General features: G+C 42.4%; 1 protein-coding gene across 2 annotated transcripts in view; it reads left to right on the top strand.

Annotated features, from left to right (window-relative positions):
• Positions 1-5,422: 5,422 nt before the first annotated feature.
• PREX2 (phosphatidylinositol-3,4,5-trisphosphate dependent Rac exchange factor 2) overlaps positions 5,423-20,807 on the top strand; it is a 304,496-nt gene continuing 289,111 nt past the window's right edge. The window contains exon 1 of one of the 2 annotated variants that reach the window (XM_070382299.1): positions 5,423-6,025. In XM_070382299.1, the coding sequence (XP_070238400.1) occupies positions 5,885-6,025 (141 nt within the window). In that variant the 5' untranslated portion in view covers positions 5,423-5,884. The remainder of the gene's footprint in view (positions 6,026-20,807) is intronic. The other variant, XM_070382298.1, reaches the window with a different exon arrangement.

Genomic DNA, 20,807 nt, shown 5'->3' with positions numbered 1-20,807 from the left:
CCCCACCTCCTCCCTCCCCATCACATCCCTCTGAGTCATCCCAATGCACCAGCCCCGAGCACCCTGTGTCATGCATCAAACCTGGACTGGTGATTTGTTTCACATATGATGTTTTACATGTTTCAATGCCATTATCCCAAATCATCCCACCCTCTCCCTCTCCCACAGAGTCCAAAAGACTGTTCTATACATCAGTGTCTCTTTTGCTGTCTCGCATACCGGGTTATCATTACCATCTTTCTAAATTCCATATATATGTGTTAGTATACTGTATTGGTGTTTTTCTTTCTGGCTTACTTCACTCTGTATAATAGGCTCCAGTTTCATCCACCTCATTAGAACTGATTCAAATGTTTTCTTTTTAATGGCTCAGTAATACTCCATTGTGTATATGTACCACAGCTTTCTTATCCATTCATTTGTTGATGGACATCTAGGTTGCTTCCATGTCCTGGCTATTATAAACAGTGCTGTGATGAACACTGGGGTACACGTGTCTCTTTCCCTTCTGGTTTCCTGGGTGTGTATGCCCAGCAGTGGGATTGCTGGGTCATAAGGCAGTTCTATTTCCAGTTTTTTAAGGAATCTCCATACTGTTCTCCATAGTGGCTGTACTAGTTTGCATTCCCACCAACAGTGTAAGAGGGTTCCCTTTTCTCCACACCCTCTCCAGCATTTATTGCTTGTAGACTTTTGGATCGCAGCCATTCTGACTGGTGTGAAGTGGTACCTCATTGTGGTTTTGATTTGCATTTCTCTGATAATGAGTGATGTTGAGCATCTTTTCATGCGTTTGTTAGCCATCTGTATGTCTTCTTTGGAGAAATGTCTGTTTAGTTCTTAGGTCCACTTTTTGATTGGGTCTTTTATTTTTCTGGAATTGAGCTGCAGGAGTTGCTTGTATATTTTTGAGATTAATTCTTTGTCCGTTGCTTCGTTTGCTATTATTTTCTCCCATTCTGAAGGCTGTCTTTTCACCTTGCTTATAGTTTCCTTTGTTGTGCAGAAGCTTTTATTTTTAATTAGGTCCCATTTGTTTATTTTTGCTTTTATTTCCACAGTCATCAAGACACTATGGTACTGGCACAAAGACAGAAATATAGATCAATGGAACAAAATAGAAAGCCCAGAGATAAATCCATGCACCTATGGATACCTCATCTTTGACAAAGGAGGCAAGAATACACAATGGGAAAAGATAATCTCTTTAACAAGTGGTGCTAGGAAAACTGGTCAACCACTTGTAAAAGAATGAACTAGAACACTTTCTAACACCATACACAAAAATAAACTCAAAATGGATTAAAGACCTAAACGTAAGACCAGAAACTATTAAACTCCTAGAGGAAAACATAGGCAAAACAGTCTCCGACATAAACCACAGCAGGAACATCTATGACCCACCTCCCAGAATATTGGAAATAGGATTTTTTTTTTAATGTGGATCATTTTTAAAGTCTTTATTGAATTTTTTATAACATTGCTTCTGTTTTTTGTTTTGGTTTTGTGGCCACAAGGCACACGGGATCTTAGTACCCTGATCAGGGATGGAACCCACACCCTCTGCACTGGGAGGCGAAGTCTTAACTATTGGACTGCCAGGGGGAGTCCATGGGCAGGATTTTTTAAAGGAAGTCAGGATAGCAGGCAGATAGTACTCTCTAACAATGATCTCATTTGGAGGCCAATCATAGAAACTAGTTGCTCATTTTCTGAGGACAGCTGTAGATTCAGTTCAGTTCAGTCTCTCAGTCATGTCCAACTCTGCGACCTCATGAACCACAGCACGCCAGGCCTCCCTGTCCATCACCAACTCCCAGAGTTCACCCAAAACCATGTCCATTGAGTCGGTGATGCCATCCAAACATCTCATCCTCTGTCGTCCCCTTCCTCCTGCCTTCAATCTTTCCAAGCATCAGGGTCTTTTCAAATGAGTCAGCTCTCTGCATCAGGTGGCCAAAGTATTGGAGTTTCAGCTTTAGCATCAGTCCTACGAATGAACACCCAGGACTGATCTCCTTTAGGATGAACTGGTTGGATCTCCTTGCAGTCCAAGGGACTCTCAAGAGTCTTCTCCAACACCACAGTTCAAAAGCATCAATTCTTTGGCACTCAGCTTTCTTCACCGTCCAACTCTCACATCCATACGTGACGACTGGAAAAACCATAGCCTTGACTAGATGGACTTTTGTTGACAAAGCAATGTCTCTGCTTTTCAATATGCTCTCTAGATTGGTCATAACTTTCCTTCTAAGGAGTAAGTATCTTTTAAATTCATGGCTACAATCAGCATCTGCAGTGATTTTGGAGCCCCAAAAAATAAAGTCAGCCACTGTTTCCACTGTTTCCCCATCTAATTGCCATGAAGTGATGGGACCGGATGCCATGAACTTAGTTTTCTGAATGCTGAGCTTTAAGCCAACTTTTTCACTCTCCTTTTTCACTTTCATCAAGAGGCTCTTTAGTTCTTTTTCACTTTCTGCCATAAAGGGTGGTGTCATCTGCATATCTGAGGTTATTGGTATTTCTCCTGGCAATCTTGATTCCAGCTTGTGCTTCCTCCAGCCCAGAGTTTCTCATGATGTACTCTGCATAGTCAAGGCTATGGTTTTTCCAGTGGTCATGTATGGATGTGAGAGTTGGACTGTGAAGAAAGCTGAGCACCGAAGAATTGATGCTTTTGAACTGTGGTATTGGAGAAGACTCTTGAGAGTCCCTTGGACTGCAAGGAGATCCAACCAGTCCATCCTAAAGGAGATCAGTCCTGGGTGTTCATTGGAAGGACTAATGCTGAATCTGAAACTCTAGTACTTCGGCCACCTCATGCGAAGAGTTGACTCATTGGAAAAGACTCTGATGCTGGGAGGGATTGGGGGCAGGAGGAAAAGGGGACGACAGAGGATGAGATGGTTGGATGGCATCACCGACTTGATGGACATGAGTTTGAGTAAACTCCGGGAGTTGGTGATGGACAGGAAGGCCTGGCGTGCTGCGATTCATGGGGTCACAAAGAGTTGGACATGACTGAGCGACTGAAATGAATTGAACTGAAGAAGTTTCAATTTAACATGATTGCAAGGCAATCAAGCAATTTTTCCTTTTTTTTTTTCAGTGCTGTTATCTTTTACTGAACTTCAGCATTAAATCTGATCTATTACTTTACCTTGGCCGATACCAGTATTGAAAGAGCAAGGAAGCTAAAATAATCTCTGCCTGAAATATGACCAGGGAAATGCTCTTCTTGCAAAGAGATGGCCTTGGATTTTCTGTCTTTCAGTCCAGGAGTTGTCCTGCTCTGGGTCCGACCAAAAGAAGGCAGGCTTTGACTCTTTGAACCACACCAATTCATGCATATGAAATAAATGTCATGGCTGAGCTAATTTATACTCAACCTCTTTTCTCGATCCTATTTTCTACCATCTCCTTTTTATGGGATGCTTCAACCTCATTAGTATTTCAGGGAAAAGCTGGACCCTGTCCATCATCTTGGTTGTTACTCTTCTTTTCCTGGCAAACAGTGCTCAGAGTTTCAATAGAGGAAGCAGGGAAGGATACAACACATTCAGAGTTTGTGAAAGACCTTATTTACCATCAAAGTGAAGGTTTCCAGATACTCCAACTCTGTTTTCTTATGCTCTTAAGTCTTTGATGAGGAATTAAGAACTCCAGCCAGGGCTACAGAAGACGGATGTGCCTGGCAGAAGGCACTACATGGTGTCCTGAAGCTGTTCATTAATTGTAAACGATGTTGCGGAGTGAGCAGAAGCTATTAGAAATTATCTTAATTTCACTCCTGAGAGAAATCCGAATCTGCACATTTAAATGACTGTTTTCTTGCTAGATTCCATTGCCTTTTTGGCAACACATTCTTTTATGGGTTTTGTACAGACCTTTTCTGATGGAAGAAAATTGCATACCCAGTTCTTCAATTGGGGACAGCTGGTAAGAAAGAAATATTATTTTATCTAGACGAACACCTGATGGAAAGCATTATTTATTTACTTACTTTTTACGTTAGAGAAGGCTCCTTACTGGGGAGGAGGAAATGCATTCATTCCTTGCTGCTTGGAGTACATTGTGAAAAGGTTCAATCCTGTTTGATTTTCCCATTCATTATGGGGTGTGTGTTTCCTAAGTCTTCCGCTCCGTTTCTTTTGTTTATTGTTTACCAGGCACTGTGGGGTCTGCTTTTTAATGTGCCTGGTCCTTTGTTCTTCTGCCATAGGGTGTGAAGATATTTACTTACTTGTCCTCTGCTCTAAACAGCCGTGTGCAAAAGAAAGAGGAAAATTGCATCTTGTCCATCAGCTCCTCATACATCATTCAAAAACTGTGCCCTTAGTATGAAAAGTACAATCCCTCTAGATTTCATTACAGAGGGGTATAGTGATTCATCACAAACCATGCATTGAAAAGACATCATCTGGAAACATGATAATTATTTTAACGTAAATAATTGGGAAGTCATCTTAATTTTTTGTTTCGATAATGCTTTCAACTGTTGGAACAAATGAACATGCCACTTTCTTGCATCAAAACCATTCGCTCTGTGGTTTCTTTAAATAACACTAGGGTGAACTAAAGTTGTTCAAAGTGGGAAAAAATGACTCTGAAAGATACACATGGATAGTATCAAGACCAAAAATACATATGGATTGTTTGGTTGCTTGTTAAATTAATTGCTCATTAGGACCTGGCTCTGGCTCTAAATGAGAAAATGCAATAAACAGGAACATTAAAATCAGGACAGGCTTTGTGGTTCTGTCCAGTTTCAAATCTTAAGAACCTATGTCTACATCTGTACCTACATTTATGAATCTGTAACTATGTCTGTATATCTTTTGATGAGCAGTCAGTAACAGCTTTATCTTTTCAATTAGTGACACTGTCATAAATCATAGCAACTCAGAAACAAAACTGGCACAAATATTCTTGCCTCTGGTTGAATTTACAGTCTCTCTTCATGCTGAAAAAGAGTTATAGACATGAAAAAAGCTCTCCCTCCAAAACAGTACCGTGCAAGGATGATACTTATTGTATCTGGAGTTTATTGTATGGGCCAGGCTGTCACTTTCCCATAGCGTCTTCATTTATTATGCTAATTAACTTCCCCAGTGCAGGCATGAGGGTATCCGCCTGGTGAAATAGTCTCGGTTGGGGGGGTGGGGCGGGGCTGTTGAAAGCAAACCTGTTTTGTGCCCGAATAAAAACCCCATCAATGTGTTTCTTTTCAAAGACGGGAGGGTCAATACCATGGTTGTTTTTGTTCCCATCCAGTTATGTAACCGTGGGGACTTGTTTCTTTGCTTTCAGGATTTGTACAAAACACATTAACGCTAAACAATAGGCGCGAGTCAGGGGAGCAAACCCTCGAGCTGTGTCTTGGAGCCGTCCTCCTGGGTTTGGGAATCTCAATGAGTTCCATCTCCAGTGCTGACTGTGCGTGTGAGTGTGTGTGTGTGTGTGTGTGTGAGCGCGTGTGTGTGTTTAGTTAGCTGGCACGCAACACACTTCCCCAGGGTTGTGCTTCCTTTTTCCTGAGATTTGGCGAAGGGTAAAGGGTCGGAGTCACAAGGATACAAAGCATTTGATTAATGTCCAAGTCACCGCCAGGGCTGCCTGAGCCGCCTTCCCTCCAGCCCGGGCCGTGTGAGGCCAGAGCCGTGCGGGGCGCGGCGCGCATGTCCCCGGGTCCCCCGGGAGCGGCCTCTGTCTAGCTCCCCCGGCCTCCCGCGCCCGGCGCCCCCTCCTTCTCCCCGCGCCCCCCGCCTCTCCGCGGCACGTAAAGTCGCCAGTCCCACAGCGGACCCGGTGGAGGCGGCCACTTTCTCCGGCGGGCGCGCGGGACCGGGGGCAGCGGCGGGCGCGCGGCCGGGCGCCCACCATGAGCGACGAGGGTCGCGGGGACGGGCGCGCCGAGAGCGCCCGGGACCTGGAGAAGCAGCTCCGGCTGCGCGTGTGCGTGCTCAGCGAGCTGCAGAAGACCGAGCGCGACTACGTGGGCACGCTGGAGTTCCTGGTGTCGGTGAGCGGCGCGCGCGCGGGCGGCATTGTCTGTGGGCACCTGGGTACCCGTCTAGGCGTCCCAGTGTGCGCGTCCACGCTGGGGCCCCCGGCGGGGCCATGCTGCATGCCTCCAGACGCGCCGGGGCCAAAAGTTAGCTCGAGTGGGAGAAGGTTCTTGTTCGGGGAATCTCTGCTGATCCATTTCTCCTCTCTCATCTCTACCCCCTCCCTGGTCTGCTCGAGTGCGTTGTGATTTTTTTTTTCCCCCTTCTCTTCCTCTCTGGGGGGATTTTGGGTTTTGTTTGAAGAGTCTTGGCTAGGTGATTCAAGTCCAGCTGCTGCGTTCATGTACATTTCGTTTTTGTTTGTTTTTAATCCTTGATTCTTATGGAACTTGAGTTCATTTTTCAGGTTACACGGCAGTGAAGTCTCTTTAGTTATAATAATCCATGGTGGTGGGGGGGCGGGGCGGGAGGGCGCACAGAGAGCAGCGGGGTTGTGATCTCCAGCAGCTGTGGGATATTAAAGCCACAGGAACTGCTCACCGCCATCCTAGTCCTCCTATCTCCTCCCTCCATCCCCCAACCCAGGGTTTAAATCCCCACCCCCGTGGGTTCAGCTCTTGGGTCCCCTGTTCGCACTGAGCCCAGAGAAGCGGTGTAATAAATCTCCCATCCAGCGACTTCAGGATTTCTTGAAACTGGCAGGAACTTTGTTTCGGAGTTTTAGCTTGACTCATTGAAAGTGTGCTCTGAAAATGTTTCATTCATTTTAAAGCCAGGAGGGGCAAAACTCAGTGAAAGAAACTTTTTAGACATCACCCAGAAGCTGAATATTTTTCTGTTCGCTGCTGCAGAGACAGAATTTGAGGGTTGGCTCCTCTCCACCGAGACGCGCAGGAGAGCATCATTCAGACACAGAGGACCTTTAGCCTTTGCGAAAATCTCCCTCAAATTTTCTAACCTCCTTTTTCCACCACCCTATTCCATTCCTCTTTGGTCTGCAAAGGCCAAACTTCCTGCGCAGTGTTCTGAGAGAGGTACACTATCTGCTGATAATCGTTGATAGTGCAAATTCAGTTCTTGGGGTGAGACGCACTGACTGGCTTCTGGTTCACTTCTCAAATTAAAATCGATATACTTGAGCCCCCAGGGGCCGCATTCTTTGGAAAAGTGTGGGTATTTGCAAATATACTGGTAATTGGTGGTAAGTAGGATTGTTGTACACTTCCATGCATCAATGTCAAAAAAGAATGGTTTTAAAGCAAATTTGATTTTTCATAGCTTCAGATTTGACTTTCATGAAACTTTGTTGGCAAACAAGTTCTTTGACTTTCGAAGAATCTGAGTAACTTTTCAAGTTGCATTAGGAACTTCTTTCTGGAGGTATAGGGGAATAGTATTGAGCAAAAGACTTCTAGTTTACAAAAATAGCTAACCTAACCTACCTTAAAAACCAATGTGTTGATTTTTATTTAAAATATCAGTTTTTCCTCTAATCTTAACATCTGATTACTTAAAATGATAATATAATTCTATGTAGAGAGGTAAGAAATTATGGGAGGTATAAAAGAGATTGCATTTTACTGTTAGTAGATCATTTTATGATTCATTCTTCTTATCTCATTTATAAATTATGAGCTCTTCCATCTTTCCTTTTCTTTATTTGCTATTTTCATGTACATGTTCACACACACACCAACACTAATTGGCCCAAAAGTCTGCCTAAACAAAAGTTTACTCTGACTTCCTTTTGGTTTTATAAACATTGAAAGTTTAAGATCTACCTATAATAGATCATTAGATTTTCTTTTGGGGATATTATTTGTAGCAGCATTTACTTGTCATTTGTTTTATATGGTTACTTTCAGTTGATTAGCCAATCTAGTTTTAATTTTATCCTAACTGATACACACCAAGAGCTTTAAAAATATTCAAACCCTTTGGCCTGGTAATTCCTGTTCTAGGAATCCATCCTTAGGGAATGGTCAGAAATACAGACAAACAAAAGAAGTTTGTTTTTTTTTTTTCCTTTAAATAGATGTAGTACTAAATAAGTGCAGTGGTAAATTTGTTGCAAAAATTTGATAATGAATTCCCAATTCAAATTTAAATATTTGTTAGATTAGTCATTGTATTTTATTTCTCTCAATACTTCAGCCCATCAGCACGGGTGAGGGTAATTCTGATCTTTATTACAGAGATGAAAAATGTATTTTTAGTTTTCCTGAGAACATATTTTTACTTACACAGCCTTAAAGGAGCAAGCAAATTGTGTTATTTCTCTGGATCAAGTGATCATATGGCCTGAAGGGAAACTTTTTTTTAATAAGATGGTTTCTCTTCTTATTTCCCACCTTTGGCCTTTTAAGGAGAGAGCACCTCCCCCCTCCCCCACCTTCCCCCCATCACTTCTTCCCACACCCATATAGTCCGTGAACATTGCCTTTTTCATCCTCCGGTTTTATCAGTCTGTATGATCTATATGCACCTTCTCTCCAGTAGCCACCCAGGCACACACTTCTTGACTGAACAAGGCTCTGACCTTGAAGCTTGCTGCTGTCATTTGAATGGCGCACTCTTCCCATGGGTTGCTTCAGGCCTCTTCTTCTGCTCCTCCCTAACCCTTAGCAACCTGCTGGCTTCCTGCTAGGCTTTCAAGACTCTTCATCTCCTTCAGTAAAACTTTTTATGACTCCATCCCTCCATCTTTCCCGGGCTAGAGTGCTCTCAGTTCAGTACCCGCTCTTCTCTGTAGTCAGTTGTTCCTTGGAGCCAGAGCAAGCTTAGGCAGATATCTGACTAGATTTGTCTCATTCTTCTAGAATGCAAGCTTCTTGGGGACAGGGCCACATTTTACTCACTTTTGTTTCCCTAGACTTTCGTGCAATACTTGTGACATCATAAGTACTCAATAAACGCTTACTGCACGAATGAACGGATGAATTCGCGAATTTATCTTCTAAACCTCCTGCCCCATTTTTAAGGACAGTTCCTCAGTTCAGTTCAGTTCAGTCGCTCAGTCGTGTCCGACTCTTTGCGACGCCATGAATTGCAGCACGCCAGGCCTCCCTGTCCATCACCAACTCCCAGAGTTCACTCAGACTCATGTCTATCGAGTCGGTGATGCCATCCAGCCATCTCATCCTCTGTCATCCCCTTCTCCTCCTGCCCCCAATCCCTCCCAGCATCAGAGTCTTTTCCAGTGAGTCAACTCTTTGCATGAGGTGGCCAAAGTATTGGAGTTTCAGCTTTAGCATCATTCCTTCCAAAGAAATCCCAGGGCTGATCTCCTTTAGAATGGACTGGTTGGATATCCTTGCAGTCCAAGGGACTCTCAAGAGTCTTCTCCAACACCACAATTCAAAAGCATCAATTCTTTGGCACTCAGCTTTCTTCACAGTCCAGCTCTCATATCCATATATGACCACTGGAAAAACCATAGCCTTGACTAGACGGACCTTTGTTGGCAAAGTAATGTCTCTGCTTTTGAATATGCTATCTAGGTTGGTCATAACTTTCCTTCCAAGGAGTAAGCGTCTTTTAATTTCATGGCTGCAGTCACCATCTGCAGTGATTTTGGAGCCCAAAAAAATAAAGTCTGATGCTGTTTCCATTGTGTCCCCATCTATTTCCCTTGAAGTGATGGGACCAGATGCCATGATCTTCGTTTTCTGAATATTGAGCTTTAAGCCAACTTTTTCACTCTCCTCTTTCACTTTCATCAAGAGGCTTTTTAGATCCTCTTTACTTTCTGCCATAAGGGTGGTGTCATCTGCATATCTGAGGTTATTGATATTTCTCCCGGCAATCTTGATTCCAGCTTGTGCTTCTTCCAGCCCAGTGTTTCTCATGATGTACTCTGCATAGAAGTTAAATAAGCAGGGTGATAATATACAGCCTTGATGTACTCCTTTTCCTATTTGGAACCAGTCTGTTCCATGTCCAGTTCTAACTGTTGCTTCCTGACCTGCATACAGGTTTCTCAAGAGGCAGGTCAGGTGGTCTGGTATTCCCATCTCTTTCAGAATTTTCCAGTTTATTGTGATCCACACAGTCAAAGGCTTTGGCATAGTCAAAGCAGAAATAGATGTTTTTCTGGAACTCTCTTGCTTTTTCTATGATCCAGCGGATGTTGGCAATTTTATCTCTGGTTCCTCTGCCTTTTCTAAACCCAGCTTGAACATCTCCTCAATCATCCTTAAATTCCTGATTTTTTTTTCCATTTGGTCTGTATAGATAGTGGAAGTTAAGTTTCACTCAGGCACATATGTGTTATGTAAGAAGAAGCTTTAAGAAAAAAATGTAGCTTCTGCATTTAAAAGTGCAACTATTTAAATCAGGTATCAAGGTATTAAGGACATTGTAGCATTGTTATTTAAATCCATTGTAGTCTAAATTTTCATTTGGGTCCTTGGATAGATTATATTATTGGAATTGATTATTTTTATGTCTTAGGTAAAATGGTAGAGAGTGACAATTTGTTTGAACTTCTGTTCTTGTTTTGCTTGGGAAATGAAATTCTAGGCTTCATTAGGAATACTCTAAAACATTTCTTTTCTAAAAGAAAATGCTTTTATAGACCTAATATCCAGTGTTTGATGTCCAGAGTCTGGACAACGGTAGGTTGTAACTGGTTTCCTGGAGAAAGGACAGACCAAGGTCGATTTCAAGGGTGTGTCTTATACGGTCGCACAGGGCTGCCAAGTCTGAAGGACCTCAAGCTTAGTTTGATGCTGTGCCATCAATGATTGAAATTCTTACTAATTTTATCTAGAAAGTGGTGTTTTGCACGTGAAGTCCAGTGGGACGATGGGATGTGAGCAGAACAGATACACGAAAGAAAAAATACAGCTTCAGACTTCAATAAAACTTTTTAAACAAAGTTTTCTTTATTTATGGGTGTTCATTGCTGCTTGGGCTTTTCTCTAGTTTCAGAGAGTGGAAGCTACTCTCCAGTTGTGGTGTGAGGGCTTCTCACTGTGGTGGCCTCTCTTGTTGCAGAGCATGGGCTCTAGGGCGGAGGCTTCAGTAGTTGCGACTTCTGGGCTCTTGAGCGCAGGCTTTGTAGTTGTGGCCCAGGGGCTTAGTTGCTCCAGGGCATGTGGGATCTCCCGGGGCCAGGCATGAACCCCAGTCTCCTTCATTAGCAGGTGGATTCTTTACCACTGAGCCACCAGGGAAACCCTTCAGTACCCTTAATAGCACTTTTTTTTCTTTCCTTTTGAATGAAAGGCCTCACGTTTGAATTTTGCACTGGGCCTGGAAAATTGTGTCGACACGTTTCACTGTGGCAGGTGGCGTTGAGGCAGGGTGATCATATAGTTTTCGTTTAAACTGGGACACTTCCGAGGATGCAGGGGCCTGCTAGTGATAATTATGCAGGGAAGCAGGTGTATACTGGGATTGTACCTGCCTAATCAGAAAGCACAGTTATTCCCCATTGTTGGAACATTAAGACACAGACTTTGAGTTCAGCTGTATATCTTTTCATAAACAAAAGATTCTGAAATTTGTTACCTGTCCAGGCTTTGCCCTCAGATACCCCAGAATCTGAGTCCTATCTCTCATTGCTATACAGAGCCACAGATTTTGGTCAAGGTGAGTGTCTGATTTGTGTGTCTGTTATATTCTCCTCTGCCCTTTTTCTGTGTCTCTGAGTCTCTGCTTCCTCTTTCTCTGTGTTTCCCTTTGGTCAGTTTGGTCCTTTCCATGGTAATCTTGACTTTAAGACAGTGACAGGTTGCAGTCTATGTAACAACAGTCAGAGTTAGTATGGTGCTTTACAGTTTATACTGAGCAACTGTGTATTTCTTATCTGATTTGGCTTATTATATGTGACTCTCTTGTGCTCGGTTGTGTCCTACTCTTTGAAACCCCATAGACTGTAGCCTGCCAGGCTCCTCTGTCCATGGAATTTTCCAGGCAAGAATACAGGAGTGGGTTGTCATTTCCTACTCCAGGGGATCTTTCCAAACCAGGATCGAACCTGCATCTCTTGCATCTCCTGCATTGGCAGGCAGATTCTTTACCACTGCACCACCTGGAAAGCCCTTAGCTCTTTGACATGGTGCTCCTGAGAGCTCCAGGCTTCTAGGGTTTGGCTTCAGGAGCCCTTGAAGAGGATCCAGGGAGTTGAATTGTGTGGCTCCAGGCTCTCCACCCTGGGACCTCCTCATGTAGCCCCACTGTCCTCTGATTTGTGCTTTTGCTAAAGCAATTAGAAAAACACCTCATCTGGGTGGTAAACTCTGAGAGAGTAGAGATGGCACCTTTACTTCCTCAGTATGCTTTACTTGAGCTCATCATGGTGCTTTGTAAACAGCAAGTACTCAAGAAAACAAATAGACAGATGAAGCAAAAGCAAACAAAATGGTTTGAATTGGGTTTCAGTCATGATGCAGCATTTTGAGGTAAAGATAAATTGATTCAATACATGTTTTGCATGGACCTGTGTGCCCCTCAGCATTATACATTGCAGGCTGAACCCTCAGTATTCAAATAATCACAGTGCCATCTGGGAGCTTAAGTGATAGAGTAATAAGCCAAGTGGCAGGTAGGCACAAGGGACTCCCTCAGCCTGGGGTCAGGGGAAGGGTGGGTAAGAGGTGATAATAGAGCTGGCTCCTGAAGGATGAGGAGGAACGTGCCAGACTTGGAAGAAATTTATCCCTCCTGAAATAGTAAAACACATTGAGGGTGACCATGGTATGGCAGGCAGCGGGTGGTGCTGGCATGGCTTGGCATGCTCCAGTGCTAAAAGATTCTTAATTAATGGGGATAAACAGTCCTGTGTGCTTTTTGAGTATTGGGAAGAGATGAGATATGTTCAGACCAGTTTGAGAAGGGTTCCATTCTTAAGAATTATGACTTCAGTTAAAGACAGTGAGAAGTCGTTGTGTGGGACTTGCCCCCTTATTAATAATAAGTCCAGGGCCTCCAAGGTTGGCACTGGGAAGGGGTCGCTTGTGGGAAGAAGTTTCCAGGCCAAGATTCCCTGAATCTATGTCTTTGAATTTGGCCTTGGGACCCCTTCCTCTTGTTCTTTATTTCTGCCACCTCCCTGGCTCTCTGGCTCCCCTGGTGGCTCAGATGGTAAAGAATCTGCCTGCAATCCAGGAGACCTGGGGTCGACCCCTGGGTAGGGAGGATCTCCAAGAGAAGGAAATGGCAACCAACTCTAGTATTTTTGCCTGGAGAATCCCATGGACAGAGGAGCCTGGCAGGCTATCGTCCATGGGTCGTAAAGAGTCTGACATGACTGAGCGACTAACACACTGTTTCTTTGTCCGTTCACACAAGAATGCAGAGAAGGTGTTTCCTTGCTCCTCTTAATCTGGGACAGTTTATAAACTTCCAAAAGTTGTTACTGTTTACTGAGGGAGTGCACAGACCAGTAATCCCGGAAACGACACAAAACATAAATATAGTCTAGCTTGTGTAACACAGATTTCTGCTCCTACCAAAGTGATCTTGCTCTCCAGGTCTGCAGACCCTGCCCTATTTTCATCCTAAACCTTAAGACAGCTCCTGTTGATCATCCTGACTGGACCCTACTCCCAGGCTGGCTTGACTGAGTTCTTTTTTGCGAGTTGTTAGACTGAAGGTATATTCTCGAGAATGACATCAGGAAATAGCTTTTAAGCTGTCCTGACTATTTACGGTAATTACAGTAGGAAACATACCATGAATTAAATGGGGCTCTTGCATAGTTCTGATATTTGGAGTGTTAAATCATGTGACCAGAACTGACTTGCTGTCTAGGGGGATGTGGAGAGGAATGTGTCTTTAGTCTTAAGGCTTCATCTGCATGACTGTGCTGTATTATAATTTGATAACGTTGATATGAGTAGGCTTAATTGAGATTAGTTTTGTTTCTTAGCAAGAGAATTCTATCAACAGAGTTGAGGAACGAAGATTGAAATCTGGTTACCTGTTAGGAGTTTCAAACATTTCACTGGTCCAGGTAAGAACTGAGGAATGTCTGATCTAAGGTAGAAACAATGATGAAGACAAAAAAAACTAAACCCAAACAAAACTCTTAAAAAAAAAAAGTCAACCCACAAAACATCAAAACACCCAACAACCATGAGACATTTCTTGGGTAGAACCATTAGCATTTATGTTCACTCAGAAGTGGAAGCTTAAGTAGAATGGAGAATATTAGAATGGTTTCTAGTTTGAAGACAGGATGGGGAGGGTCATTAACTCGAAATGAAGTGCAAGGCGCAGAACGGCGTGGGGAGGAGGAGAAAAGTGAATTTGGTTTTCAACTTGCTGAGTTCAAAGTCTGCTATGATTTTTGAAGATTAGAATGTGGAAGACATGGAGAAAGTAACTACTCATGTATGTTGGAGCCATCAGGGTAGATGAGATGACAAAGGGGAAGCAATTCAAGGAAGAAAACATCCTAACCAAGAATAGGATGTAGAGTGCACTGGTGTCTTGGACTGAGTTGTCAAGGGTTGAAACAAAGAACTGGGGTCAAGTGATCTCTTGAAAGCCAAGGAAAGATCTAGCTCCCAGAAGAAAGGTTCCTTTCAACTCTCAGAGCTTTTCAGAAGTAGGTTGTGTGAAGACTGAAGAGACAACTGGATTTGGCAATTAAAACGGCACTGAAGTTTTGGCTTCAGGAACATGCATGAGCAGAAGCCTAAGAAGGAGCTGGAAGACATGATCTGAGTGGAAGCCAAGGAGATGAAGATGGATGGAAAAGCTATTCAAGAGGCTGGTAGTAAATGCAAAGAGAGAAACAGGTTATAAACATTAAGGTATGTCTAGGGATGTTTGAGGGAGATGAGTATAGCTGAGGAGATGGAGATGATAGATAAAAAAAGGGAACTGAAGCAGCTTCAGCAGAGCATCATGGAAGTCAAATGCATCACTTGGTAAATCAAGAGCCACCAAGGAGCTGGGAGGCAAGGAAGGCACTTGGCAAAATTTTCCGAGCCATCCTGCCATGGAACATACCCACAGCAAAACGTCATGATAGAGTCTAAACTTTTTTAAAACTCTCGCATGTTTTAAAATTCCGGAACTGCTGGGACACACCCTTTGCATCTCTCTGTGACCACTTGCCAGCAGCTCTGCCTCCTGCATGGGGACAGTGGGGTGAAGTGCATGGTGCAGACCATGGGTTTAGAGGCCCAGTAACCTTGGTTAAAGTCTTGGTACTGAAATGTACAAACAGTGTGATGTTGGCAACTTACATAGCCTCTTTATGCCTCCTTGCATATCTGGAAAACATAGTCAATACTGTCTCACAGGGCTGGCCTAAAATTTAAATCAACTTCTGTAGGTGAAGTGTGACTTTTTAAAATGCAACATACAAAGTTAGAAGTCGGAAGAGGGAAGTAGCTTGCATTAATTTATTATTATATCTATTATGATTAGGTTCAAATCTTGAAAATAATGACATAGTCATTTTTAAAAATCATGATATAAACGATGTACAGTTTATGCATTACATTTAATGCACATTGCAGTCATTGCTCACGCTTTTAAATAAGAAACGCTGGTTTACCTGACAACATTTTTGTCAGATTACATTTTTCCCCAGTACTTGTCTTTTGAGTGTTTTTTTTTTTAACTCTGCGTTTGTGCATGCTAAGTCTCTTCAGTCATGTCCAACTCTTTGCGACCCCATGGACTGTAGCCTGCCAGGCTTCTCTGTCCCTGGGATTCTCCAGGCAAGAATACTGGAGTGGGTTGCCATTTCCTACTCCAGGGGATCTTCCCCACCCAGGGATTGAACCCAAGTCTCCTAAGTCGTCTGCATTGGTAGGTGCATTCTTTACCACTAGTGCCACCTGGGAAGCCCTTTTTACTCTATACCTGGCATTATATTTTAATATATAATTTAATACCAAATTAAATTGTTATGCTTGAGTGTTAGGTATAATTGATTTGACCTAAAGATAATTGTTTTTGTTTTTTATTAGGTATTTAAAGTCTTATAATATTTATTTTTCATAATAGATGCATTTTTATTATTCTCAACTTAGTAAATGTTTCTTTTCTTGAAAGTGTGGTTGGGTCACTTTACCAGTAGTTTTGAGTATAATCATTCAAATCTTGACACATCTAATAAAAACTTTGTTTTCTAATTTTTCCCCATTCTCATGAACTATTGCATTTGATCCATGAGTTCATTGATTGCAATTTTTAAGACAATTGATACCTTAAGTTGAGGTTCTGATACTTAAATACTTTTAGTTACTGTGAATGATTTCAGACTTTGAATCTTTGAATAATTTTTTTTAAATTCTAGCTTTGCCATATTGCTAAGTATAGTGTACAAAAAAAGACCTGTTTCATTGGAGAATATCTAAGCCAAGGACATTATGTTCTAAATACATATTTTCCATGAAAAGACAGGCCCTTCATTTGAAAAGGTTAAATGGTATAATACTTAAGAAATGACCCCAGCTGGTTAAATTTAGAATACTGATATGAAACTATTTTCTGGGTTTATAGCAAAAATCTAGCAGTGTAGAATATGAATGGGTAAGCATTTTAATTCACTTCAAAGCTTCATTTCTCTGAGAAAGTCAAATAAGGGTTGATATCTCTGTTTGACTTTGCTTTGCCACTTTTGTGATTTTAATTATCTATTTAAGTTGTCTTCTTGCCAGGAAGAGAAGCTTTATAGACGGTGACACATTTTCAGCGGTTGTGCAAGAAGCGCTGTTTGCCTTTGATGCCTTGTAATGTCTCAACTTGGCCTTGGTTTCTTGCTCCCTTGGATTCTAGTTTTTTCTTATTTGAGACTATTGCCCCAAAGAAAGAAACAGGATTCCAAAAATGGCATCTCCTATTCCAAAGTTTTATTCCTGTCAGTAGTACTAGAGGATGAGCTGTGAAAAGACATTATTTTACCTAAATGTAATAACTCACTATTTTCCCAGAGGTGAAATTAGGAGAGTTAAGGGGAATTCCATTTTTTACAGTGTATATCCATGCCACGTTTGACTTTATATAATTGTAATATATATAGAAATATATTTTATTTATAGATTTTACATCTCCACATTTTCTGGAATATTCTAGATATACTTTTTTCTCAATTTTTCGTGTCTCTGTTAATAATGAGATCCCTGGCAGAGACTTCCCCTTCTCCCTGGCTGGTATGAGGTTGTGATAGTAGATGATGGGACAGCCATTTTTGACCATGAACTAGAAGTCATATGTTGAGGATGACAGAGGAACAAATAAAGATGAGTCCATTTCTTTATTAAAGAAGTCTAACCTGTAGCCTTGGAGAAGGCAATGGCAAGCCACTCCAGTACTCTTGCCTAGAAAATCCCATGGATGGAGGAGCCTGGTGGGCTACAGTCCATGGGGTCGCCGCCAGTCGGTCGAGACTGAGTGACTTCACTTTTCACTTTCACGCAATGGAGAAGGAAATGGCAACCCACTCCAGTGTTCTTGCCTGGAGAATCCCAGGGACGGCAGAGCCTGGTGGGCTGCTGTCTATGGGGTTGCAAAGAGTCGGACATGACTGCAGCGACTTAGCAGCAGCAGCAGCAACCCGTAGCCTATCAAAAATGGGCCTGTTAGATAAATTAGTATTTAACTCTGTCCTAAAGTCATTTTTTTTTGAGATTTCACATTTTGCTTCGAAATTCATATTAATTTATGCAAATTATTAACAAATTGGCAAACTTTAATCTATTTTTTTGCCTTTGTCTTGTCAAGTGGAGTAATCTTAATGTTTAAAGTTCATTTTTAGCTTTTCTTTAATGACTCTTCTATAGCTCACCAATGATTTCCCTAGACTATGCTAAAACCACACTTTTTTTTTTTTTGAAAAGAACGGTCCTTTTTTTTAAACCTGTACTTATAATTATTTTTCCAGAAGACCAGAATTTTTGTGTTTATTATGTATATTTACAAGGATATTTGTTCAGCTGCTTTCTCTGAGGCCAAACAACAGTAGTTTAAACAACACAGAAGGATTGTTTGTGACTATGAAAGCGGTATGTAATCAACATGCCTTTTTTGTATCCTCTCTTGGCGCTGTGGTTATTTAATTTTTCAGTACTATTGCCCAACAGTGTCCCGGGAAATGAGCAGCGTCATCGGGTCATTAAGAGACCTCGTGTCCTATCTTACTGCTCCAGCATCCCCTAGGACCATCTACATCAGTCTGTAGGACGGAGAACCAGTATTTAATATAGTTTCTCCAGTGGTTCCAGTGAGCAGAGGATGTTGGAGAACCAACACACGAGGGTTTTGTTTTTGTCCATATGGTTGAAGTTGGCCTACTAGGATCCCTTGCAAGTTCTAGCCTCAGAGGGACTGAGGGTGTGCGACAAGTTCCACACCTCACTTTTGCTCCCATCCTCTTGGCCAGAACTTCATGACAAGGCTGAATCAGCTGCAGGGGAGACTGGGAAATGTATCTAGTTGGGCAGCCATGCGTACTGATGAGATGTGGGGAGTTTTATACAGTAAGTCCTCGACATATGAAACTTGAAAGTTATAGACTTTCAAAGATGTGAACACGTGTGCCAGCCTGTCCATGCCAACTGTGGTACTGTACTACTGTGCTTTTCAAGGTACTGTACTGTCAGATGAAAAAGATTTTCTTTATTTTTTGTGTTTGTTTTTTATGTACATATTATTTGTGTGAAAAAGTATTGTAAACCTATTACAGTACAGTACTATGTAGCTGAGAGTATATAGCTGAGAGGTCCCTAGGCTAACTTTGTTGGACGAACCAACAAATTGGACTTAACAAACACACTCTTGGAACAGAACTGGTTCCTATGTAGGGGAATTACTGCACTAAAATTAAGAGGTAGAGAATTAATATTGAGAGGCAGAGAAATATCTGACACCTTTTGGGACCCAGTGATATTAATAATTTAGGCTTGTCCCTCAGAAATCATTTATATTAATTCTTGGATTCCTTTACTGTAAGAACTTATTATACTAAAATACCACTTGAATCATTTCCCTAAAATGATACATTCTTGTCCACATAGAAGTCCATTTCATGTTTCATTTATCTATCCCTTCACAAGTGTTTGTAAGTGTTCCACTAGGTCCTCCCCCCAACACCCCTGTAGTTGGCTTCGACTGCAGGAAGAGTTGGGAGATTTGGATATTTCGTGTAAGTTAAAATTTTTTCTGGTTCCCCTTCCCCCCAAAGAAAGTCCCAGAATACTCTGGAAATCATCATATATTATGTGTTTGTTTTGTGTCAGGCACTGTATATTCCTGTATAACTTGCAACTCACAGCTCCTTTCAAGGATTGTATCCTTACAGCAGTAAAGAATCTGCCTACCAATGCAAGAGACGCAAGAGACAAGGGTTCGATCCCTGATTCAGGAAGATCCCCTGGAGGAGGCCATGGCAACCCAATCCAGTTTTCTTGCCTGGGAAATTCCATGGACAGAGGATCCTGGCAGTTCACAGTCCATGGGGTTATAAAAAGTTGGACACAGCTGAACACATGGCACCTGTTAACTCACGCCTGAGGCCACCCTGATGAGTAGGGATTCTGAGTAGATCTGATCCACTGTGTTGGTGATTCTCTGGCCTGGGGATTTCTAGATGGTGGGAACAGTATGATATATCAGGGCTGGGAAAACCAAGGCAGATGTTGGGAGCTGGACACACAACTTGTTGACTCCGGAAGTACACAGAGGCTAAAAGAGAGGACGGAATAGTATCAAGAGCAGGCCAGCAGCAGAAGCTCACAGTCAATCCAGGATGGGTCAGAGCCAGGCAAGCACTCAGGAGCCAGAGATTATCCAGAAGTTAGGAGTTTCCCTTACAGAAATGAGGAAATGCAAGTGAACCTTTAAAAATAGACAACTCTAGTTCTCCCATTGGTAATGTTTATCATCACTAAGACTAGTTTCAGGTTAATTTAATTCCTTCTGGGTCAGTTTGGATCTCTTTGTGCTTGTTTACTTAGCACTTCATAGCAGATTTAAAGCTGTTATATATAATGTTATGTATGCTGCTGCTGCTGCTGCTAAGTCGCTTCAGTCGTGTCTGACTCTGTGCGACCCCAGAGATGGCAGCCCACCAGGCTCCCCCGTCCCTGGGATTCTCCAGGCAAGAACACTGGAGTGGGTTGCCATTTCCTTCTCCAATGCATGAAAGTGAAAAGTGAAAGTTAAGTCACTCAGTCGTGTCCGACTCTTCGCGACCCCATGGATTGCAGCCTACCAGGCTCCTCCGTCCATGGGATTTTCTAGGCAAGAGTACTGGAGTTCGGTGCCATTGCCTCCTCCAATGTTATATATAGCTCATATTTATTCTATATATGATTAAATCATGAAATGTTTGAGGCAAGTGTTAATTTTACACACATCCCTTCTAGTCTCAAAAATGTATATATACTGCTTTGCATTCAATGGATATTGTATAGATCACGTTGGTAGAACACATTATTGTGATTTAAATACAAATGAAGTGAATCCATAATTAAAATGATCATCATTCCTGGATTGTTTTATTTGCCAAGTCTACTTCAGATGAGGAGGGTAACTGGCCTTCAGGTAGTCAAAGCATGAAGTTTGATAAATGAAATTATTTAGTTATGGGCATTTTCTACCAAGGACAGTCCAGTTCAGTTCAGTCGCTCAGTCGTGTCCAACTCTTTGCAACCCCATGAATCGCAGCACTCAAGGCCTCCCTGTCCATCACCAACTCCTGGAGTTTACCCAAACTCATGTCCATCGAGTCAGTGATGCCATCCAGCCATCTCATCCTCTGTCGTCCCCTTCTCCTCCTGCCCCCAATCCCTCCCAGCATCAGAGTCTTTTCCAATGAGTCAACTCTTC

The sequence above is a fragment of the Bos mutus genome, chromosome 14 (genome assembly GCF_027580195.1).
Source record: "Bos mutus isolate GX-2022 chromosome 14, NWIPB_WYAK_1.1, whole genome shotgun sequence".
NCBI lineage: Eukaryota > Metazoa > Chordata > Mammalia > Artiodactyla > Bovidae > Bos > Bos mutus.
The sequence above is the reverse complement of the archived record's forward strand: the minus strand, read 5'-3'. Positions and strand labels throughout refer to the sequence as shown.